General features: G+C 43.7%; 1 protein-coding gene across 13 annotated transcripts in view; it reads right to left on the bottom strand.

Annotated features, from left to right (window-relative positions):
- Positions 1–26,064, bottom strand: part of WDPCP (WD repeat containing planar cell polarity effector) — a 2,510,630-nt gene that overhangs the window by 2,223,068 nt on the left and 261,498 nt on the right. For all 13 annotated transcript variants that reach the window (XM_078649441.1, XM_078649443.1, XM_078649444.1 and 10 more), the window contains 4 exons: positions 21,626–21,670; positions 19,980–20,030; positions 16,909–16,979; positions 16,584–16,643 (listed from right to left, as the gene is read on the bottom strand). In XM_078649441.1, coding sequence (XP_078505567.1) covers positions 16,584–16,643; positions 16,909–16,979; positions 19,980–20,030; positions 21,626–21,670 — 227 coding nt within the window. The remainder of the gene's footprint in view (positions 1–16,583; positions 16,644–16,908; positions 16,980–19,979; positions 20,031–21,625; positions 21,671–26,064) is intronic.

The raw sequence follows: 26,064 nt of genomic DNA, 5'->3' as shown, positions 1-26,064 counted from the left end.
GGTCTCCCACCCACACCATATAATAAAGCAGATTTCCTCACAGTATACTTCTTGGGAGGCCCACTCCTCCGAAGTGCTCCTAGCTTTTCCTGGATAGGGTTTCCCTGTTCTGGCTTGACAGGGGTCACTGTCAGTTCCTTGTTTGCACCCTGACACTGGAAGATATCAGGACAGTCATATCCAAGTTGACAAAGAGCAAAGTGCCTAGGGTTGATGGGCTTCCAACTGAATCTTTCAAAGCATATGCTATTTTATGCTATTTTACTACAGCCCTTGCTTCTGCGTGTCTATAAAGTAGCTCTTGACAAAGAAGCTCTTCCTTGGGCAAGACCATACGGATTACACTTTGACAACCCCAGCAAGCCTTCCGATCTCTGCAAGTCATAACGACCTTACCAATACTGATGCAAAAATACTTGCCAAAATTCTGGCCAATATATTGTTACTGCTAATAACCTGATATGGTGCGTCCTGACCAGGTGGGCTTTATCTCTGGCACATCAGCTTCACACAAACTGGACTCCAATTTTCAGGCTGTGTCAATCTTCTTAGACGCCACGAAGGCTTTGATTCACTGGAATGGGACAACTTATTCAGGGTCCTGGCTTGATTGAGAATCCAACCCAGTTTCATTGGTTGGCATAGGCTCATTTGCACATCACCCACATCCTGATTGGGCTCTTTGCAGCCGCTATCTCCATTAAAAGTGGGTCCTGGCAGGGATGCCCACTGTCCCCCCTTTTATTTGCCTTGGCAGCCAAGCCGCTGACTGTAGTCATATGTAAGAGCCATGCACACAGAGGCCTGAACTTTACTATCAACTGTAATTTGAATATTTCCCTTCATGCAGATGACATCACGATACACCTCTGTGACCCCAGCAGTCATCTAGGCCCAGTCAAATGTGATTTCACAACATTACAATACTTGTCTAGTATCTCAATTAATTGGAAGAAATCCACAATGTTTTCCCTTACCTCTGGCACCCAGCCTCACCCATTAGAATTCCCTTCCCATGGTGATCCTCCTCCATTAAATATCTAAGCTTATGGCTCAGTCTCAACAGAACTATGGTACCACCATGTCTTGAATAGGGGACTAGCGGCCATATGCACGGCCTAAGTATTGTCCGACTTTCTAATTGCGACTTTTTGTGACTCGCAATTAAAAAGTAGCAAAATGCAATGCGCTAATGTGTCTCAGACTCATTTTGCAATTCCCAACGGGATTGCAATCAACCCATCTCATCAATATTCATGGGGCAGGTCTCAATTTATGACCCATTGGCTATCGCTAAAAAGGGTTTTAAAAAGAAAAATGAAACATTTCGGTTTCATTTTTTAAGAGAAGGCAGTGGTCTGTGGGACCACTGCCTGCTCTAGGAAAAGTTTTTGCTGCCAATCACAGAAGGTAAGGGGTCCCATGAGGACCCCTTTCACGTTTGCGACTGAGGATTGCTTGTTGGGGCCCTGTGCGCTCTCTTTCCAATTTCCTGTGGGATGCACCAAGTGTGCAATGGCAAATTCTGAGGTCCTAACTCTGCTGATAGTCAGAGTAATAAATGCATGGGAGACTTAGTTTGGCATATTGAGTGACTGAGCATGCATCTACCTCAGTCTCAGCTGATATTTTAAAGAGGGGAGTGATTTGGTTGCTACACAAATGGTGTAAATGGATCCTGTGGGCATCCTCCTTCACTCAAGCCTCAACCTTGATATTATGATATACGTAACGTGTCTCCACCAGCTCCCAAATTCTTGATGAAAATGTAGATTCATACAGTGAAGTTTGATCTCGGCCCCCAAACATGGCGCAACATTTTGGAAGTGCAGTAAAGAACAAGATGATGAAGGCAGGGATTTAAGCCGTGGTTCTCTAGACAATTCGTGGAGCAAGGAAAGCAAGCTGATATCCCTAGGCAGAGAATGGATCAGAGGTTGTACCTGACAAAGAATTCTGATGTGTTATAAAGAGAATTTGGAGGCTTCACTAACCTGAGAGGTAAGTGGCAATCGCTCCTCAATAAGAAGGCCCACGTTTCTCCCTAAGAGGACTAGACAAAGACCCATTGAGTTCCATCAAAGGAAGATCTTCACAGGTCACTCCTGTCACCAAACACGAAGCCATGTAGGCAAGAAACTTGTTCCACTGGCTAAAATCATCAGTGGAGTCCCTCTGCCCTCAAGCTAGTCTCAACATAATCAGAGTGTAATTCACCTATTTATGCTAGGTCAAACTAAAGAATACAACGAGAGCTGTCAGTGGACAAATATATAAGCTAAATAGCAGAAACGACAAGGTAGAAATGTTCATACCCGAGTCTTCCCTCTCAAAACCTCCATTCTCATTCTTTTTTTATGTTGAATCAGTTTACTGTTTTTTTCTCCAGATTTTAGCGAGTCGCTTAGACAACAAGACATATACCAGTTACACAGTTGTTACGTCTCAGCAGAAGTGGATTACTAAGGATTACACAAAGTTGTGTTCAACAATAAAAAGTGGCGCCTACTGGATATGTCCATATATTGGTATTCGATTGTTTGTCAAACTGTAAATTACCACATTGCAGATATGGTTTGATTCAAACATATAAGTCTACTGAGTATAACAACAACATATGAATCCAGAAATAAACAAATTATTCTAATTTTGAGAAAAAACAACAGTAGAAGAAACCGGGCCCACAACCCCTCCACACAATAACATGCATTGGAATTAGTCGGGAGAACACGTGATTAAAAAAGGCAACGCATCAGTTGTAGTTTCTGGAATATATTGTATGGAGGAAGGCAGCATTTCCCGTGAATGCTATGCGGTTAAATCAGCCCTCGTTCTTCTGCTGTCCCCATCCCATCCTCCAACTAACATCATCATACAAACTTTATATCTGTCTTGGACCATAAAAGTATAGATACAATGAATTTCATACAAAGCGATTTAAAAACCATAGATAATACACTAAAAACCTATTGTAAAATACCAATCATGGCACTGTCTAAAATTCATAGTAAAATTTAAAAAGCATAAATATGCACCTGGTACCAGGGCAACAAACACCTTTATCGATCCCCATTCAAACATCATGGCCCGCTATACCGGCTGGTTCAAAAGATGTTTACACACTCAGCATGGATGGAAATTCCACATCTACATAAGGCCATAGGAGCAAAATTAATTAGAAGGTACTTTGTAGAGCTGTTCGAATAAAAAGGTTGTCAACATAAACAGCAGTCTCAAACTTTCAGTGAGTGCCTTCTAATTGCCCACATATGTCCCAGAAACTTAGCAACAGAGCAAACAATTGCCAAGCTAGTATCCGATCTTGGGATACGAAACAAAATGGGGCATTGTTTGCGTGTTGTAGGGCAAACTGAAGATCGATCAGGATAGTGTGCCAATCGGCTGCTATTAGAAATTTGTGTAGGCCCAGATTATCTTCTTCTATGCAGTGTGATCCTCCTTTCTTAATCTTTTCCATCAACACTTTTGTACGAATGAATTTAGCCATATATACATATGGAACAACCCCTTTCTAGTGAGTCTTCCATCGGAGTCTGAGGATGGGCCACATCCATCTGGCAAACTACCTTCCTAACCTTCTTCGTCATCAGCACTTGCATAAAAATAGATGTTAGCCATATATAGGTCAACAAATGGAACATGCAAACATGTCCCTTGTCTAATAGTGATGATGTTTCGATCAGAATCTGTGGATTGACATAAAAGCTAAAACGGAGCATCAGAAAGGAGGAATTACTCAAATGTGGATCTTGTAGACCACATCCATCTGACATACTCCCCGTCTAACCTTCCTTGCCATCAGCACTTGCATGCAAATAGATTTTAGCCCTAGATACATATACAAATGGAACATGCCCGCATGTCCTCTACATTGAAATGATGATTATTTGATCATAGCTTGAGGATCGTCCTAGAACAAAAAAAAGTAGGACTGACAGGTAAGATCTGTTCATATGTGTACCGCTTCCCTTCTAACTTTCTTCTCCATCAGCACTTGCTTATGAATGTATTTTAGTCTTGTAAACAATTGGAACATGCATGTACATCCCCTCTATGGTGAGGATTAGTTTGAAGTCGTTGCTTGTGCACTGCAAAAAAGAAAAAGTAGTACTGACAGAGATGATCTGTCTGTAAATGGATGACCTACCTTGGACTAAAGCCCTTCCGAGGCACATTCTCCATCAGCATGTATATATACATGGGCTTTGACATTATATAACAAAAACAGAACACATATCCATTCCCTGAATCTGCTATAGATAGTTTTTCAAGGACCTCAGCACACTTAAAGAATGGAAAAGAAACAAACGTAACAGATGGTTGATCCCTAAACAGGTGGAGTGGATACACACTTGTACGGAAAAGCATGCACAGCACCACCTGTGCACAGCTTTAGATTTTAGCAGCTTCATAAGTAGTTTATGGTACTGACACAAGGCCTACATGACATGGAAGGCGGAAAAAAACCTGGATGCACATGACCTTTGGCCCTTAAATTCAGCTGAGTTATAAGACACAAGAATCTAGTCTGCATTATACAAATCCATAGTGTAAGTTTGATATGCCACCTCAGTTTTATTGACTCTATCGGCTGCATTAGATACCGTTGGACATTCAACTCTTATTACGAGCCTATTCAAGCAAGGCCTGTGCTACTTGCAGGTTTCCAGGGCGCAATCTCTACCACCCTTTTGCTCAGAGACTGCCCGCTCTCAAGCGGGCTCCCTACGCGTTTGTCAGTAAGACCCACGCTGTTTAATATCTGCATCAACCCACTAGCATCTCTCGTCTGATTCTTTGGTTTTGAGATCATGTTGTATGCAGACGAAACTCAAATTCTATGTCAGGACTCTGAGGCGAGGATTAGACTTTTATCTCTCTTCACTTTATTACAGATAAAACTCCAGCAGCCATTTTAGAGAAACCATAAAGTCCATAAAAAACTACATTTCCCATGAATACTAGGGAAACCAACATTACCAGAATTCATCCAAGCATGTCCAAGTCCCATGTATAACGTCGTGTGCAGTCCTTCTAGCTCCCTCTTTCTACTCTGCTCCAGCAGCAAAGCAGATAAGTGTTTTTGAGTCTTTTATTGTCACTACTAAATGCGAGCGCCGCGGAAGCTTTCCGTTCCTGCGCGGTCGCCCTTGGTTACTTTGTTGTTGTGCAATTACCACAGTGAGAGCCCTCGCTCCTACGCTGCCGAGTTATTGGTGCTCGCTTTGACGTGGTGCGTTCTTCCGACCAACAGAGGGCCTGCATACAATTGATTAAGCGCGCTGCGTGTCCTCTACTCCCCGGCAACCGGAACACATCAGTTTCTCTCACTCTCACTGACACTGACGAAGTGTTCCGCTGGGCTCTGCTCATGGGGGAAGGTTATTAATTACTGCTCGAGCGAGCAGGTTTATTGTCGTTGGCACGCGAGTCGGTAGGTATTCTGTAAGAAGATTCTCCACTCGTACTTTTACAGTTTTCAATCTTTGGGTTTTTAAAGCAAGACATTGCCTGAAGGGAAAACACCCTACGAGGTAAGAGTGATCTATCAAGGGACACCCCACGCTCTAATTTACCCCACATATTTTCAGGAGGTAGTCCCACGCTGATTTATTGGTGCTTTCCAAGCATTACTCCCTCAAGTTACTGTGGGAAATCTGTTCCCTCATCTAGTTGGACCCCAAGCAGTATGAGGAAACTGGGGATTACATGGAGGAAGAGGAAGTTACCTAACTCCCCTTAGATGTTCAATTCTGTGAGGTGATGGACGTATCCATTCTCAGGGCTGTGACGCAAGTGGTAACCACCCTGGAGAAGAGATTGTCAGCAATTCAGGCGCAGTGCCAGCAACCCCTGAAAGAGAGTGTGGAGAAGCGCAAGCGCACAGACGACCCTGGGCCTGATTTAGATGCTTTTGCGCGCCTTAAGAATGCCTATCTAGATGACAACCTATCTTAAATGCCCAGACACCGGGTCCCTCTGGGATAGTCCCGCTTTCACCGCCACAGGTGGACCTATGGGAAGGGGCTGATTCCCCCAACACTTCGGATGGGGATGGTTCTAGACCATGGCGCTCGACGGCCAGCTCCCTGGGAGGATCTGACCTCCCCACAGACACCAGTCTCGCCTCTCACGGGGACTTGTTGAACCCAGATGATCGCCTACACCCTAGATCCGGGGAGTGGTGTCCTGCCCCGAGGTGGCGTCTACATGGCATGTCGGCTTAGGAAACCCCTAGATAAGGAAGTAAGGGGTTGTCTTACGGCAGAGAGTCCTCAACCCGCCTTGGAGGGTCCGCGACCCCAAGAAAGGCATTGACCGTTCCTGGCGCTTGTGCCAGTATAAACTCCTGGACGTCACCGGTCCCCTGGCAAAGATCACGGATATGGCAGAGGAAGCCAAGGCTCCGGCTCCCTCATATAATTTCCAACTGGGCTCAAAGAACCATCATATTTCTAGGTAACGCGAATTGCGCGATCTTTACGGAGAGGCGTAGATCACTCCTCATTAAAATTGATCCCAAATTGGGAGAGCTGTCAATATTAGATCAGTGACAATAGCCCAAGGGAATTTGTTCGGAGACCCATTTATTAAAGAATTGGGTAAATTTGTAAACACGTTCAATTCTTTGGATAAAGCGCAATCCTCAATCAAAAGAATTTTTACCCCCGTGTTTTTGCCGCAGCCGGTCGAGGTAGGGGGCGCTTGTCCGGCCGTCTGTTCCAACCAGCCTCCAAGGGTGGCGACTCAAGACGCGGCCAATTGCAGGAACCGGCAAGTTTGGAAATTTCTACCAGACTAAGTCCTAACCCCGTCGTCGTGGAGGCGGGGGCGGCCAAAGAGGAAATTTCAACAATAATCAAGTTAAGAGTACAAAACTCAGTGGGTATTTTCATTTGGGGGCAGTTGGCCTTTTTCAATCGAATTGAAGAAAGTTGTCCGCAGATGCATGGGTTCAGCAGACGGTGGGGGGTTTCCACATCAAGTTTTATGGGACCCCGACCCAACCCCGCCCACTACTTTGACTTTTCCACCCGAGCAGAGAGCACTGGTGAGCCAGGAAATAGACAGCCTGTTGCAGAAAGGGGCAATAGAAAATTCACCCCTGTGGCTTCATCAGCAATATCCTCCTATTGGAAAAGAGGGATGGGGGGCAGCTAACAGTCATCAACCTCAGGGAATTCAACTCTTGTCTACTCTATCGTCATTTCAAAATGGAGGGAATTCACATCCTGCGTGATTTACTCCAGATATCCGATTGGATGGTCCGTCTGGACCTAAAGGACGCCTATCCGGCAGTACCTATTTTTGCCCCACACAGACACTTCCTACATTTCTGCTGGGATGCCCAGGTGTTCGAGTTCACCGCCCTTCCGTTCGGTCTCACATCAGCTCCATGGTGTTTCACCAAGCTGATGAGGTCGGTCATCGAACACTTACGGGCTCGAGGGATAAGACTTATTGTATACCTCCACGATATCCTGCTTATGGATCAATCCCCGGCACGACTTACCACGCATTTGCAGATAACAATAGATCTGCTAGAATCCTTAGGGTTCGTGATAAACGAAGGCAAATCAGCTCTGACCCCATCTCAGTCAATGGAATTTTTGGGGTTTGTGCTGAATTCAACCGAAGCGACTCTCAGTCTACCAGCGAGAAAACTGTCAAAATCGGACACGAATTGCGGAGAACAATCTCCAAATCCCAATTGTCACTTCAGCACTTGGCACGGATAGCAACCTTATGTCTTCCCCCCCCCCTTCAGCAAGATAACCAGATTGACGGCACAAGTACACAGGCAACGGGCAGAGGTAGTGGTGATAACCCAGATCTGAAGATCTCAAGCATGGTGTCCAGTGATGATGGTACTTTCTTGGGATTTTTCAATACCTCTACCCTTCTTTCCGGATCTTCTCCAGGATCCCCAGGGCAATCCCCACCCGCTGGTCCTAGCCGGGTCTCTTCATCTCATGGCCTGGGGGGTTACAGGCGACGTTGGCAAGTCCCAAGCTTTTCAGCAGAAGCTTCCTCCTTGCTCGCTAAGGACTGGGCAGACAATCCAAACAAACAATATAATTCCACCTGGTCACGATGGTTGTGTTGGTGTCATCAACGCCAAATCGATCTCTTGTGGGCGGACGTTGTCCATGTGGTGAATTTTCTAGCGAGCCTGGCTTCCCAGGGCTTCGCGTATACGTCTATTAATAACTAAAGAACAGCGATTTCGGCAGGACACTTGCCAGTGGATGTTCACCCAGCCGGGGAGCACCCGCTGGTCAGGAAACTGTTAAGGGGTATCAGACTTTCAGTCCCTGCTGAACTCAAATACACATCGCTATAAGACGTTAACAAGGTACTAACCTTATTCCAATCTTGTTCTCATAATAACTATCTATCCAGAAAGCAACTGTCAGCAAAATTGGCAGTGTTTTTGTGCTTGTTATCCTGTCACACAATTTCGGGTGTCCGGGCCCTGGATATAACAGGTAGAGTGTATACCCCGGAAGAGGTTTTGTTTCATATTTCTCGCAGGACAAAGTGTAGTTCTAAAACTGTGTCGTATCCAGCCTTACAAATAAATCCTAAATTATGTATAGCTCACACTATTAAAGCTTATGAAATTATGACTGAAGAACTCCGCCCACAAGGAGAGAAGCAATTCCTGATCACACTCACAAAGGGGTTTTGTCCCCAATACAAATTAATCATCGAGCACTCCAAGTCCAAATTGTATTTATCAGGTAATGTAGTTATTTTATTTGTTATCTTGAGATATTTCAATTTACATCTTCATTGAAACAATCTTCATATGCAATCTTCAACATACGTGCAGCCAACACGTGTTTCGTCTGGTCTATTCTGACCCAAGACTTCCTCAGGGCTGCAACCCAAATAAAGTATAATAAGCCATTACATCTTTATTCAATCAGATTAAGCCTAAATATGGCAAAAAAGGTTCAAATTGAAATCTAATGTCTAAGGGACACATCCCATGAGCATACCTGTGCCCAAAGTAGAAACAATCTTAAAAGTATATGCTCACCACCAAGTTCATAAGCTAGAAACACCCAGTGAAGTACTATCAATTGGAGGGATATGTGGCCTCCACCTTATTGGTAAGTTGTTTATCAAAAGTATAGTAGTGAAATAAGAAATAGAACAGAGTAACACGATGTGGCCAGACCGCGAAGCATCCTACCTATGCTCCTCCACGTTGGTAAATTCAACTTCTTATATTTCCAATAATACCCTCATATATCTCCAGTTCCGTATTCCACATGAAGTCTGTAATAATATTTGCCAACGTGAGTACTTGATATCAGTACGTGTTTACAGTCTACACTCGATATTAACTGTAACTTAATAGATAAATCCTGGTCATAAGCCGATTAGTTCTCTTACCTCTACAAATGAGTGTGTTCACCCAGAAGTATTGCGCAGTATCTTCTAGGCGCCGCTGTCTATCACCTAAAGAGCCAGAGATTCATATTGGAAAGAGCTTAGTATTAGCTCAATCTAATGGAAATTAAAATATCCTTAAGTGATTCACGCAAATGCGAAAGAAAATCTCACCTATTGAGTAGTATCTCGAGCATCGGATCGCGTATCTCCGTGTCAGCGTCCTGCTTGCGCGCCATCTTAGTTAGTCTATTTGTATATGCATGAGGGCGCGGGGCGCCACCTTGATAATGTACGTGAAGTCTATAAAGTTAAATTATATCTAGATACGGTGGCAGAAAAAGCTATATAACTCCTCATTGTTTATAACCTATGTTGCTGTGATTTAAGTAAATAATGATGAATATATATAAAAGTATATATTTAATCATCAGTAACGCCGAACTGTAACAGACTAAATGAGTTTATATTATTTATTGATTGCACCAATTGAGATTACACACTCAACTGTTATTATTAACAGGATGCCCGTAGGGTTGCAGGGCGCTTTAGAAATGATATAAATAAAAATAAAATTATTATTTACTTCACTAAAGAGGCGATTATCATTTGTTACAAAGTAGTGTGTACTTCCGAAAATAGCAGACCCCATCTTAAGATGGTCTAAATTGCAGTAATCCCTATAAGGATCAGGGCAGGCTTAGGTTTAGTAGAGTGCACATATTCGTTGAAACCATTCGTACTATCTAGATATTATTCAAATTAGGTTCTGTAACTAGTAAAAATTATTACTGTTAGTAAGTAATTATTATTTATTCCTATTGTGGTATTCTGACTATACCCATTCGCCGATAAAGCATGTTTATTCATAATACTGACGCTCAGTGATAATATTTACAGTAAGACTATACATCTCTGGCTACAGCACTTAAATGTAATTATAACAAATAAGTATGTAACTTATTGTTGATTGCCCAATGAGAAGGGACACTAGCAGTCTGCCTCGCTGGCCAGTCACAAAGGTTCTGATTCAAGAGAGTGTATGCAAAAGTTCAGGAAAGACATATAGGGAGGTAACGAGTTCAATCTAACGTACCGTTCATATTATAACACATTCTGAATATATTAAAGGCAGCACAGCAAATTGTGAACATCATATATCAGACAAATACATAATCTGAATATTTTAAAGGCAGCGTAATAATCAATTAAACATCATGTATCAGTCAATCACATAATCCATTTCAATTATTGACAGTTTAACAAGAATCTAGAATCTTCTCACAAATGTCAGCTTATAGTGTATCTCTATTAAGTAAACTTAAATAGGTCCATGCATTAGATCTGAGCTTGTTGCATATTATATATAATGATCACATTCATGCTGTGCTAAGATGTACCACTGATTATTGAGATATTCAGTAGTTCAAGTCATCTTATAGATGTATACGGTTATTCATTCCCTAAAAAGAATTCATACTCATGGTCAACATTAAGACCCATTTCTACAGCTTTCAGTTTAATTAGCCAAGTGACTTCCTTCCTCCTAAGTCTGAGTATCCTATTCCCCCCTCGGGGATCTGCTTCAAGGTGATCTATACCATGATAACTAAAGGTGTGTTTCATTCTGTCTTGAGAGTTTCTTATTATGTGTGCTGCGGTTGGGTACCTAGTATCACCTTGTATAATGGCTCTGAAGTGTTCCGCCATCCTATCTCTGAGTTTCCTTTTAGTGCTCCCAACATAAATCATTCCGCAGCTGCACACAATGGCATAGACCACAAAGGTTGTATCACAGTTAATAAACATATCTATGGTGTTCTCCCCCGTTCCATTGTAGTTGAAGCTAACTACTTTTTTCTTTGCCCATCTACATGACGAGCATCTTCCACATTTGTGGAAGCCTTTAAAATTAGATAGCCAATCTTTATTCACAGATTTCTTAGGGTAGCTGGGGCTAAGTAGATTAGACAGTGTTAGTCCTTTCTTAAACGTTACGGAAGGATGTTGGGTAATATAAGGGGTAATGTCTTGATCTAACATCAGTAAGTGCCAGTGTTTCTTGAGAATGGAGTACAGTTTAGTACTCTCTATGCTGTAATGTGTTATCATTCTGACCTTGGTTTCTACGTCTTTCATCCCTTTATCTGGCTTCACTTTTAATGTATCCTTACGCTTACGTTTTCTAACTCTGGTTATAGCTGTATCTATCACTTTATTCTCGTACCCTCTCCTCTTAAATCGCTTAGATATGTCTGACAAGTTATCTTCAAAGTCACGGTCTAAGGAACAGTTACGCCGGGCTCTCACCATCTCGCCATATGGGATTGCTTTAATTTGACTGGTTGGGTGGCAGCTCTTGGCGTGTAATACTGCATTGCAGCTTGTCGGTTTTCTGTACATTCTACTTCTAAGATGACCTTCTACTACAAATAGCTCAATATCAAGGAAGGTGATTCTATGGTAGTCGTACTGAGTTGTAAACTGTAAGTTGTATGTATTCTCATTAAGATAGTCAAAAAATCCTTTTAATTGTTCAACCGATCCCGCCCAGATTAGGAGGCAGTCGTCGATGAATCGACCCCAGTAATGAATGTACTGGATCCATTCACTGTTACCCGGGCCCCAGATTCGCTCCGCCTCGTACCACCCCATAAAGAGGTTAGCAAAAGACGGAGCAAATCTGGCTCCCATCGCAGTCCCGAGTTGTTGTCGGTACCATTTTCCGTCAAAGAGAAAGACATTATTTTTCAATACCAGTTCTGTCATTTGAAGGAGCATTTGTGAGTGATCATAAAATTCAGCAGCTCTCTTACTCAGAAAGAAATCAAGTGCTTTAATTCCCTGGTCATGGTCAATATTAGAGTAAAGGGAGACTACATCTAGTGTGGCTAGTATCATCCCTTCCTCCCAAGATATGTCGTTAAGTATATTCAGTATGAACTTTGTGTCCTACACAAAGGACGGTAGATTATAAACAAATTCTCTTAGAAAAATATCAATGTATTCTGAAAGGTGTTCTGTAGGTCCACCTATGCCAGAGACAATCAGCCTTCCTGGCGGCCTGTCTCGGCATTTATGGACCTTTGGTAAGGTATAAAGACATGGTGATTTAGGATAAGTGGTTTGGAGGTAGAGGTATTCATCACGATCTATTAAAGATAGGTCATACCACTCCTTAACCCTGTTGTTGACAGTTGCCATTAGATCCTTAATGGGATTAGTCTCTAATCTGACATAATATCGTCTATCATTAAGTTGTGATAGGACATCGTTATTATAATCGGTGGTGTTTTGTATTACAAGGTTGCCACCTTTATCAGCTCTCCGAATTGTAATTTCCTTATTACTCAAAAGCTCCTTAAGGGCTTTCCTTTCTCCTGCTGTCAGGTTGTCTTCACTAGGGTTAAGGTAACTCTGTTGTTTACGATCAAGTTCCTTGTCTATCAATTATTGGAAATATAAGAAGTTGAATTTACCGACGTGGAGGAGCATAGGTAGGATGCTTGGCGGTCTGGCCACATCGTGTTACTCTGTTCTATTTCTTATTTCACTACTATACTTTTGATAAACAACTTACCAATAAGGTGGAGGCCACATATCCCTCCAATTGATAGTACTTCACTGGGTGTTTCTAGCTTATGAACTTGGTGGTGAGCATATACTTTTAAGATTGTTTCTACTTTGGGCACAGGTATGCTCATGGGATGTGTCCCTTAGACATTAGATTTCAATTTGAACCTTTTTGCCATATTTAGGCTTAATCTGATTGAATAAAGATGTAATGGCTTGTTATACTTTGTTTGGGTTGCAGCCCTGAGGAAGTCTTGGGTTAGAATAGACCAGACGAAACATGTGTTGGCTGCACGTATGTTGAAGATTGCATATGAAGATTGTTTCAATGAAGATGTAAATTGAAATATCTCAAGATAACAAATAAAATAACTACATACATGATAAATACAATTTGGACTTGGAGTGCTCGATGATAAATTTGTATTGTTGGAGCTATCTTGATAGAACGTTGATCTCGTCGTGGTAACCGACCTGCTTTCATCTGGAGCACCATTATTGAACATTGTTTTGATACTCTCCTTTACTTGCTGTGCGCTCATATCTAAAAACAGTTACCGATCCTTCATTGGGTTTTGTCCCCAACGATTGCCAGATGGGTCAGGTGGGTCATGCAAGAAGCAGGGATTGATAAATCCCGTTTTGGAGCCCACTCAGTAAGAGGGGCCATAGCCTCAAAAGCATTTCGTCTAGGAGCTTGCATTGAGAATATTCTCAACGCGGCAGACTGGTCAAATGATTCCACCTTTAAGTTCTTTTATTTCAGACCGGTTCCCTCTCTGGCAAGCGTGGAGGTGGATAAGCTTTGAACTAGTCTAATCCTCGCCTCCGGGTCCTGACATAGAATGAAAAATGAACAAGCTAACGTAAAAGAAAGTTTCAATTCTATTAAGGACACGGAGGTGAGGATTAGCCTGCCCTATGAATTCTTGACAAATTTCTCCCTTTCCCATTATTGAGAACAGGTTGATGTTACTATTTGATGATTTATGGTTTATAGACATGCGTTTGACTTGCTGGAACTGTTGTCATAATGTCGACTCATGTTGTGTTTATGATACTTAAGGTCACCTTTACAGTGGCAAGTAATGTGTATCCTTTGTTAACAGGGACAGACTCTAACAAACAGGAAAAGTAAGAGTGGCGATTTACAGCCGTAAGGAGGGAGCTAGAATAGCTGCACAGGACATTATACATGGGACTTGGACATGATTGGATGAATGCTGTTAATGTTGTTTTCCCTAGTATTCAAGGGAAATCTATTTTTTTATGGACTCCATGCTTTCTCTAAAATGCCTGCTGGAGTTTTATCTATACTACTATTATAAAGAGAGAACACAAACCTTTGAGCAGGTAAACTCGAAAAGTACACCACCAATCAAAACACCCAAGACATCTTTGGAAACCTCAGGGCAAGCAGAAGGACATAGGCTATTAAAAATAAAAAATATACGTTGTTTAAAAAATTTCGAAATAAAAATAAAGTAGTCCCTTGCAAGTAGCGCCGGCCGCGATGTTTGCGTGATGACATCATTTGCGTTTGCGCTCCTTGGCAACACTTCCGGAAATGGCGCCGAAGATCGCGACCTGCTGGGAGGACTGCCGTGGCCCTGCTTGCTGCTGGGCGAAGTGGCGGCCTGTGCGGGCGGGGCGCCTGGAGAGTGGCGGCCTGTGTGGGCGGGCGCCTGGAGCGGGACTGGCGGCTGAGGTAAGGATCAGGCTCTCCGGGACACGGGCGGGAGGGGGCCGGGGCGGGAGGGTGCCGGGCCGGGGCGGGAGGGGGCGGGAGGGAGCCGGGGGCGGGAGGGGGCCGGGGGCGGGAGTGCACGCAAGCCTCAAATGCTGCCCCCAGCCCCTTTCTGCCCCAGGCAACGCTGGGGTGGGCTGCTAGTCTGTAATAAAGTGAAGAGAGATAAAAACCTAATCCTCGCCTCTGTGTCCTTAATAGAATTGAAACGTTCCTTTACGTTAAGCTAGCAAATTTTTCATTATTTCCATATCTGACATTCCCTCTTACTCCCCCAAAAAATTCTGTTCTTGCATATCCTTAATGGCCATTTGGATGAAAAGAACTGCATCAGATACTCATGTTTGGGAGGCAACCTTTCACTTGGTCACCATGTTGGTGGCCCACAGGGCTTGGACCTACGCTGGTGCCAGATGACTCTACTGGCAATGTAGGCAATCTTAGTGACTGTAATTTGACATTTTCTATACAGAGGAGTCAGACTTCAGCCATGTTTCTCTCTACTTGTGATGCGGTTTCTTCCTCAAACTGCCTGAAAAGACAGTAACTTTCATGATTACTTCTCAACTTGACTGTGCTTTTATGGCCGTTTTTTAATAGTCCAATAAAGATTTTGATAATGATGACTATGCCAATTCCGTGGCTTGGGCTTTCCGGCCTGCCTTATTCATTGCTTGAAAACTGTGGAGAATGCAGCTGCTCATCTAGTCCTGAACCTTTCTACTATCTCTTTCCATCTTAGATAACTGCATTGGCTCCCCATACAGAAATAGGTTTTAAATCTCTTTGCCTAATTCAATCAATCAAGAATTGTAAAGTGCGGCTGAATCACCCATGAAGGTCTTGAGGCGCGGGGGGACCATGCTCATGCCGGCCGTGGTCCCAATGGTCGAACATCCAGGTCTTGAGGTCCGTCTTGAACAGCTGGAACGAAGGTGAGGCTCTGAGGTGCAGAGGGAGGTTGTTCCATGTAATTCACAAAGCCCTTAACAATTTTGGGCCAATTTACCCTGGGGCATAAATTACTACCCCATCATCTCACTCGTGCTCAGCTTTTATTAATCAGGAGTTTGTCCCAGGCTTAAATGCTGCCTGCAATGGTGGCTGTTACTTTTTTCAACTTGTGGCCAACACTGTAACTCTCTTCCCAAGTTCACAAGGAACATTTCATGCTCTTTCAGTTCAAAAAGAAGCTTAACCCCTGTTTTTTCCACCAAGCATGATTTATTACCTTGTAATTGCTTGTCCTTTAGCGCTAGTATGCTCTTAGGGGCATTTGCCGCACTAATCTAACTTTTTAACATACCATTGTATAACACATCAAATTATACAGGACCCTTCAGTTTTGGAGTGAATGCAAATGAAACTGTTACTGTGCCCCAGTTGGATTTATAACAGGTATGATTTATAGCAGGTACTTTTGGTGCAGCCCCCATGTTGTTGCTTGTGTCACACAAATTTTCACATCTATTTGGAAATGAAGCTTATCTACATAAATCGACTTTCTCTCAAATTGGATTTTGTTTCTAAATTTTTTTTAATGTAACTTACTGGAAAACACCTATTTGTAGGCTAAAAAGACAAAATAGACGACTTCAAAATCATTCTGTTTTTTTATGATCTACTTGTTTCTGCACTGCAGCCTGCTGGTTGGCAATGAGCTCGACTTCCTACTGGCATCGACGAATCACGACCAGGCCTTCGGGCTGGACGAGACATAAAAGCCGAGGGCAGCGCGGGTTGTTGCACCACATAACAGTGGGACACGGCTCTGTCAATGGCGGAACAGTTGTGGGCCTCTGTTGACGCAACATGCTAACAGCAGGTCAAAACATCTTACCTGACAGACAGATCTGTTCTTCCATTTGCTCAGCACACACTCGCAGTTTTGCATCCGCTCCTGAAAGACAACAAAGAAAAGGGAGAGCATGGACTGGGCTGCACACATCCTCGGACGGTTGAAATGAGTCTAGTTTCTTTTCCAAGCAGAGAGATTAGAATGCTGCATAAACAAAGATGCAACGGTTGAGAGAAGCCTACTGGATAAAAGCACCATTAGGATGACAGGCGGGACTGAGCCTTTATGGAAATTAAAACTACAGATGCTGAGACATAATTCGATTTAGCAAGTCATCCTCCTCCTTCGCGAATGTTCGAGAAGTTACCTCAAGCTCCTTGAGGGCGTCTCGCAGTTTTTCCGGGCGTCGGTTCTTAAGAATCCAAGGATAATCCCGGGCTAGAAGAAAAAAAAGAAATTAGTGGTAACCATTAGATATGGCTTTGGGGTGCATTTTTGTGAAAAGTACAACAGATATGTATGTAAACAAGTCGATATATTCAACTCTAACAGGAAGGTAGGCCGTCACGACAAAACGAAGGCCTTCCTGTTTGTGTTACCTCGCCTCCCACACTCAGGATTTATCTTCAGAGCAGGTGCCAGGAACGAAATGTACCGAACCTGCTGCCCCAGTTCAATGAGCGCTGAGGCAGAAGCCCTGACAATGGGCCCGCGTCCTGAGGTAACACCGCGTCCTCTTCCCTCTGCTGCTGGTGGAGACAAGCCGGGCCAGGCCGCACGTGACATGATGGAAGCCACTGGAGCTAATTCCGTGGGTCCCGCAGTTTGAGCAGAACTACAGGGGCGTTCTGAGGGCGGGGGCGCTTTCTAAAATCGTGCGGCTCTGATCCGTGTTTACACTGCCTCACTTTGGCACCGGACAATTCTACCATTGCAATATACCCAAACGTATTTGCTTCTGCTTCCCCCGAAACAGGTGTAACCCTTCTCCTGACTTTACAATCTGAAGAAAAGCGCTAGTTGATTTTACTCAGTTCGCTGGAAAGTGTGCACCCTTCCTTTTAAATGAAACCTGGAAAACCACAAACAGTGTAATAACCCCCCCCCCCCCCCTTCCCCATCGAAGCAAAGGGTGTTGTGTTTAACCCAGTACCTGAGTATCGGGCCCAGTCAAGATGTTTAGGCTATCCATCGAAGATAAATGTACACACCGCAAATCTAAATAGAAAATCACCTACATATTAAGTGGTTATCCTAAAAACCTGAGATGGATCCTGCCTTCCTGGACCTAGGATGGAACCCCCTGCCATAAAGTGCTTCTGTGCCCCCATTATCGCACCCAGGGTTGGATAGATAGCGCATGCTGGCATTGGACCAATTCACTTCTCATGGATACATTGCAGGCTGCAGCCTCCCCTTATCTCCCCAGTGCCGAGCTGATCAGCTATCACAGAGGCCGTATCTGAGATGTACATGCCAGCCACCCTCCTGACAATATCTTCATTATTAGCGCGCAGACACCCTCGGGGTTCAAAGGTTATTAGAACGCTGTACAGTAGGACACGCTGGCCAACTGCCAATCCAGGTATGGTTTTAAGCTCAGATATCGATCTGTATCTTTTAATGAGACTCAAACCTGACTCCTGGAAACAAGGGCCTTTTGTAGAAAAGGCAGCACAGCTCAACCGGAAGTCACAATTCAGAGGAACCTGGATACACACAGCTGAAGTGGAGATGAGGAGCACAGTGCAGTGCAGAGACCTGCTTCTTGATGACATTGGCTCACTCTTGTTATCAATTTCCTGCTCACACCTCTCCATCACAGTGGAGGCATTACTCTGCTTTTATTTATCAATTCTTTCCAGTGGCTTCCGCTCTCACCGCAGGAAATGCAGGAGTACCATGTGGGAACCACCAACAATAAGCAGGTATGAAATATTTATAGGAATTTTGAAAAAGTTTCAAAGGCGGTGAATGAGCAGTGGGTGTTATAACCGACTTGCCGGTCCTCAAATGACTACTGCCTCTTGTCCAACGAAAGGAAGACATTATAGATTCACTAAGTAAAAGTGGTGGGGTCACAATATTGAAGTTTTAAAGTAGGCCTGCGCTTGTGTCTTCTCTATAGTATCGACTACCACTATATTTTCAACGTATTAAGAATAATATATGTACACAATTCTAAACATCCTTACCTTTATTATTTCTTTATTTTATTTTGGAGTTTTATATAGCGTTTACAGACCCAAGGGGTATCAGCGCGCTTTACAGCTGCATACAAGTATAGAAACATAAACATTAGAATATAGTGACTAGCATCTAGAGTACGGGAGGTCACAAAGACCATGGTCATTGACCAGATGCATATAGATGAGAAGTTCTTTTAGTTGTCTCTTGAAGTTCGTAAAGGAGGGGTTAGTCCTGATGTGGGTAGGGAGAGAGTTCCAGATTTTTGGAGCATTCCCTCAGAAGGAGCAGGAGAGGGCTTTTTGTTTATGTCTTTTTAGGGGATATTACCTTGACAATACAGATGCAATTGTTATTGTGGAGTGGGTATATGTGCAGGTTGATATTACTGACCTTAATATTGTGACTTAACACTATTGCAGCAAGTCCTGTGACTCAAGTGGGATATACTCCTACTGCTGTCTGGAGATAGGACTGGTATCCCAAAAACAGTAGCATCAGGATTTACGTTCCCAGGCCATCACCAACTGAGATTACCAGTTGGGAGCAAGCCCGCCTTTCTTGAAGGAGACTCAGAACAGCGGGGTCAATGGGAGCACCAGATTCCTGGACCACAGGCAGCCAACATGATCTGGGCTTTAAAACAGTCTTCAATGTTTAGAGCAAAATATATTCTTCTATAGATTCATTAAACTCTAGGCAACTCCCCTACCATGGATGTAAAGCATTTTCAAGAGAGATGTATTTTAATTAGATAAGTTTAAACTAACTCTTATGTTGTAGTTCTATTTAATGTAGGGCCTGCACAATGTACAATTGTCCTTTGCAAATCCATCATTAAACTTATTTTGAAATCTGAAAATGATCAGTTACACGTTTCAAAAGGGAAACTGTTTGGCAGTCTTACAGCTTCTGCTTTTTTGGTATTTTTATGTTTGCAACTTGGTTGTCCGAGAGGGCGCAGGAAGCATCAACCTTCTCTTGAGAGAGCTGTGTGTGGGTGTAGTAAGAAGGTAAGTGTCTATAGAAGGAACATTAAAGCAACCTTCCATCAGCCTTCACTTCATGCATTCTAAAACTAGGAATAAACCGGTCGCCCTGAAAGAACAATTTTATAGAAAACATTTACATTTAAGTGCATATTTTTAAAGGAAAATCCACATTAGCCGCATTTTTTATTTTGCCTCAATTCACTTTACATTAAAAACCAAAAGCTGATATTGTAGCCCAGATCGTCATAAAGAGTCTTACATTCTGCCACTTGCTGCTTCTCCTCTGAGTAGCCAAAGTTTGTCTGAGGCACTAAAAAAAAGAAGAAAAAAAATAATAATGCACAAAAAGATGAATAGAAATCTTCCTCACAGCTGTCAACAAATGTTCATTTAGCAAAAATCCACAGGTTAAGCCGAAGAGAAACAACACCTCCAGCTCATACAACGTGGGGGCAAAGTTGATGTTTTCACCTGCTGGTCAGCGATCCTTAATTCACAGTGAAAGAAGGCCTTAGCTAGCTCAACAGGTGGGCCCATTTGATGGAGCCGCCAATCTCGTCGGACAGCAGAGACTGACTCGCAACCAAATCCAGGGGAAAGGCTGCCTCGGCCTGTCAACGCAGGCACGGGGCGCGCATATTAACCACCGGGCTCCGCACAAGGGCTGCCCACACAGGCCTCGGACAGGAAGCCGTCGCTGCCCTGGAGACCTTTTGGCCCGTCCTGAAACTTCCAGGATTAGCCGAATTAATCAGATAAAGAAAATGGATAGTTCGCTCGAAAATCCCCATTTCAAATTGCAGATGAGGAGGGAAGCGGCAGGCTCCCTTCCCGCGCGGTGATGTTGCCATCTGCTGGGAACAGGAAGGCCACTGCCGGCGCCAGCCAGCCAAAGGCTCGCGAGCATCTGAAATACGGCAGAAATTCAAAGGCAAACTAATTAAGCGTAAATCATAGACCGTCAGGCACATTACATTGTTAGAAAGTAAAAGTATATTTTTTTTACACAGGTCCTGATAACATTTCTCAACGTGAAAAGAACCCAGAACCTAGTTGTTTAAAAAAAAAAAAGTTAGCAGCCATTCTATTATTTCTGTTAAATACTGCACAACTCAAAACATCTTAAAGTTGGCTTTAGGCTACGAACGAAATTTATTAGAAATGTGCTCGTGAGCCCGGTTCGAAATCTAAAGTCGGCTGGAAAAGATCTTAGAGCCTCCCGCCAGACTCGAACCCGGTTCCCCAGATTCAAAGTCGGCGCTCGCCTCTACGTTAATTTTCGGCCGGTATCACCTGGCTACATCTGCAAGGCAAACATGTCGTAATGACGAAAATGTCAAAAGTAAAACAACACAACATTAACTGGAACTACGGAGCAAAAAAAAAAAAAATGCTAAAGAGCAAGACCACACCGAAACTCCATTGCTAAATCCGGTGTAATATCCAATCCGGTGTAATATCCAAGCCGGAGAGAGAGGGTGCTTTGAGCGCCAAATCGGGAATTATAAGGACTGCGGACATACCGCATTCCTGGTAATATCCATCCTCCCAAAAAATTCCACCAGTATGAACTAGTAAAATCTACGGGGAAAACGTGCACAAATGGTGTTATGGTGAAATGCAAAGGGCGGCATACCCAATTCATACGGTAATTCAAGACTTGTACTGCCACAGTCAGGCACCAATCATAAAAGGAAGAGAATTAATCCCACACCCTGCAGCTGCCGAAACCTCTGGCACTGGTAACTTCAGGGGCAACATGACTGGCGCGCTTTGCTGCGAAAGCGGCAATGGAGCCCAATGGTGCAATAATGTTTCCCCCCCTTAGTGGTTTGTTTTTTTCTGCACACAAAAATCAGGAAACTCTAAATGATCCCGTAATTATTTTAGCAGAGCTCGTGTTACCTGGGTCTTTCTTGTCATGGTACTGGTACACGCCGAGGTCTTCATCTGTGGAGGAAGAGGAGAAAAATAAAAAGTTACGGCCGCATAAACATAGGGACACCTTTTGAGCCTAGCTACTAAGTTAGGCGCGAGAGTTTGAAGGCAGTTTCCAGAAGCCCCCCCTCCCAAAAGGACGAAAGACCACCAAGGCGTAATTATCTTTGGCAATTCATATATTATATAGAAGGCGACAGCCGGGGACAGGGAACAGAAATGCGCCATAACGTGAATTCTTCCGTTTTTACAGCATGCTGAACTGCTCTACCACCTCTGATGCACTCTGCTGAAATATACACACAGGCCTTGTAATCCTCTGCAGAATAGCGCTGACACCAAGGAACGGGGCACAGAAATTCACTGAATCCCTACACTTTCCATACAAAAGACATATGAAGTCGGCCCTCTGAGGGAAGGGCATTTCATTCAGCCGCACTGCTAAAGAAGCTGCAGGTTTAAGTGAAGACAAATGCACAGGACACATAGGAGGATGTGTAGGATTAGCAGCAGAGAATGAGCTGTGCATGCACTCACCCGCTGCGATACAATGCAGGATTAACTGAAGTCCATGCAGGTACCTTCACACAGAGGGGCTTCAAACGTGTTTTGCTTTGAGCCCACCTAAGCAAGATGTTTTGAAGTCAGGACCCCCTGCAGAGCTTTAGGAGAAGGATTGGGGGGCAGTAGAGACGGCTGAGTGCAGGAGGCAAGACCTATGAAACCATTTCAGTGGTACTTTATGTGTAGTTCATGGTCCACACCGAGTGTGAGACTTATAAAACAGCAAATACAGCAAACATACCCAGAAATTGACCCAAAAATGCAGCTCCCCCATAATAGGGGTGGTGTTAGCCCCTCGCACTACTGGGCACCTGCTGCAGTAGTGGAAGGAAAGGCCCTGAGTAGTAGACCATCACCTTTGCCTCGTTCACCTCTTCCCCACCTTGCTTGCCCATCACGCCAACCTTCAGGAAAAAATGGACCTACCATATGACGTCCCTCGTTTTATCTGCAAGGATATATATAATCCACATATATATAATCCACATTTGTAAAGCGCACAATCACCCGTAAGGGTCTCTAGGCGCTGGGGGCCCTCGGGAAGATTAAGCAAGCTATTGCCCAGAGTCACATGGTGTTGGGTATATCTGCAGCCGGTGCCGGGGATCGAATCGTGATCCCCAGATTCCAGAGTCAGTCTCCCTAGCCGCGGCGCCACACCTCTTCCTAATGCTACATATGACAATAAGTCCCCATGCCCCCTTTTTAAAGTGAAAGTCATAATTGTGATGCAGTGAACCCTGAACCCAGTGCTGCTGCACCTACTACACTTAAGCTAGCGTCTGCCTTGCAAAGTGGGCTGTCTCCTCTGCCATTTGTTAAAAAACATGGCTTCCATCTTGCCATACCCTCCTCCCTGCCATCTCTCCGAGGCTAAACTAAGGTGCCTTCCCCTGCCTCCATTTCCCCCTCGCTTCAGCCATTGATCCAAGGCTGAAAGCAGCACCGACATAGCAAGTGTGCATTGGGCCCTAATGTAAGCAAAGGAGGATGGTAAAGTTGCCATGATTAGGGTTTAGTTGGTTCCTCATGCCTTGGGGCCCCTGTGCTACTGTACCTGCAGGACCAATTATATGTTCTGCCCTCTAAAAAAACTGTAAGGGCGATTTGGGCTCTAATGCTAGCAAAGACCATATGCCCCCACAGTGCTTTTTTCATAGTAAGAAAGACATAATTGGGGAACTTACACCCTTGCCTCAGTACCTATTACACTAATGATAGCGATGGCCTTATACTTTTTTTTTTTTAACAGAACCCCCTATATACCACCACCTTCCTCTGGGGCATCTCTCTGAAGAAGTTGTCTCTGTTCAGTTTAAATGAAAAAATGAACCCCACATAGTGCCTTTTCTTGTGGGCCATATCTTTTACACTACACATGTTGCCACTAGATGCAGTCTGATTACTTATTGGCAAAATACACATTTTGAAAGCACTTTTTTAAAATGTCACACTACTTCAGGATGTGGCATTGCAGCTAGAGGTGCCGATTTTGGAATTGTGGAACCAGGTTTGATTTCCCAGCAGATGCTCAACATCCTTTGATTCTGGGCACATCACTTAATCTACCAGTGCCTAAAAAATGGTTGTGACCATGTGTACTGTAACTGGTGCTCATGTAAAGTGCTCCAACACCTTTGGGTCTGCAATATAAAAAAACTGCAAAAAATAAATAAATGGTGGCACCCTAACTTACACTATGTGCAAAGTTAATTGAAAATAATGACTTACGTATTCACAGTGCTTTCTGTCACAGGCTCGGACTTCATAGCACTATAAATACATAAGTCAATAGTACACACTGCACCAACTAGGATTCAAATCTGTGCCTGTCTGGTCTCACACACAGACATCTGCAGTGAGCACGTTAATCAAATGAGATGTCACATTTGCCACTGATTAGATATTTTTTTGTGGTAGTTTTATATAACAAAATTTGACCCGATATCTAGCGCTTTACATGAGCACCAACTACATTACATTCATTTTGGGGCATAAGAGATTACGTGATATGCCAAGAAAAACAGGATGTTGAACTTGCATTTATTTTTCATTTCTGTGTGTATTTTACTTTTTTGCCTTCATGTAAATGCATATAAAATATCATCGCTGAAATCGCTGAAATGGTGTGCTCGTACCAGTGCACTATACACTAAAAATATTTGGTTATAGTTTTATTTCAGGATTGATACCACCCACCTTAACATGTCAAATGTTCGCTTTCAAGACGCTGTAAGAAAAAGGATGAGCAACATCAAGCGTACTTCTCAATCACTACAAAGCTGTGCAGAATACATCCCAACACCATGATCTAATACTCATCCAACCCCATGCACGGTCATCCAGCACCACAAAGTAAATTCTAAATCATGCCCATTGTAGGATCTATCCTTTATCCAACCGCATGCAACAGCCCCCAACACAAGAAAGATGATAAACAATGCGCACTCTATGATCGGTCCCTCATCCAATCACGTGCACCCTCCCCAGCACCACAAAGTGCCTCATCCAGCCTCATGCACCCTCCAGCAACACCACAAAGTGGATTATAAACCATGCACACAACTAGGATCTGTATGTAATCCAAACGCATGTACCCGCCCCAAAACCACAAAGTAGATTGCACACCATCCCTGATCCTATGCCCTATTCTTCATCCAACCACAGGCACCCTTCTGAACACCAACAAAGTAGACTTTAACTCATTCCCACTATGTGATCAATTCCTTATGCAACACCAAAACTCATGCACATTATACGATCTATTCCTCATGCACCCTCCTCCAACAACACAAAGTTCCTCAGCTAGCCCTCATGCACGCTCCTCCAACACCACAGAGTAGATTCTAACTCATACCTATTTTATGATCTATTCTTCAGCCAACCGTTCTACAACACCACAAAGTGGATTACAACTCACACCAACTCTGAGCTACTCCTCATCCAACCACCTGCACCCTCCAACACCACAAAGTAAAGTTTCAATTATGCCCAGGCGTATTTCTCATCCAACTTCATGCACCCACCCTGAAGACCACACCGTTTCTCATCCAAAATCACACATCCTCACCACAAAATAAGATTATAACTCATACACACTCTATGTTCCCCTCCTCATTCTAACATATGTATCCTCCGCATTACCACAATGAATCTACCACCTCGTCTCTCAGTCAGAAACAGAGCGGGACTGGAGGCTTAAATCAGTCCTGGCAAAAAAGTTTAAACCAACTCCAGAAGGCCACTACTAGATGACCCCATGAGGCATGTTGGCTCATAGCAGCACATCCTGCTCTGAAAACACCCTGTCCAGCCCTGCAGTGTCCTGAGGAAAAGTCCAATTGGCAGTATGGATAGTCCAACACTGATCTGGAACGGATTCAAAGGTGAACAAACTGAATGAAACACTTTTGAATGAGAAAGGGATGAACCAGATGGAGGGCACTTCTAGACTTCAGCAGGCAAGGTCGTGAGAGCAGGCCTAAGAAATTAAGGAGGTTGGAGATGTGAACAGTGGTCCAGCAAAAACAAAAAATGCTGGTGAAATGACCAGAGTGTGGTTGGAAAACCAAGTGGCGGCTTCACACTTTCAGTTCATCCGCGTGCCTGTGTGTGTGGAAGGGACAGGTTAGAGGTTTTTTTCTGGAGGTTTGACTAGAGAAACACTATGAACTGAGACAGGAGTGTTTAGGCCTCTGGACTTTGCAGCGATAAGGGCTCAGACCTAAAAGCACAGAGGCCAAATGGAGCAGAAGAAATATATGACCACTATGTCTTGATAGGGAGTTGGGAGCAGATTCTGGCAGTCACAAAGAGTGCAAAAGCACTGTACAGTGACACTC

Source organism: Lissotriton helveticus, chromosome 6 (assembly GCF_964261635.1).
Source record: "Lissotriton helveticus chromosome 6, aLisHel1.1, whole genome shotgun sequence".
NCBI lineage: Eukaryota > Metazoa > Chordata > Amphibia > Caudata > Salamandridae > Lissotriton > Lissotriton helveticus.
Note: the sequence above shows the minus strand (reverse complement) of the source record. Positions and strands in the feature narration are given on the sequence as shown.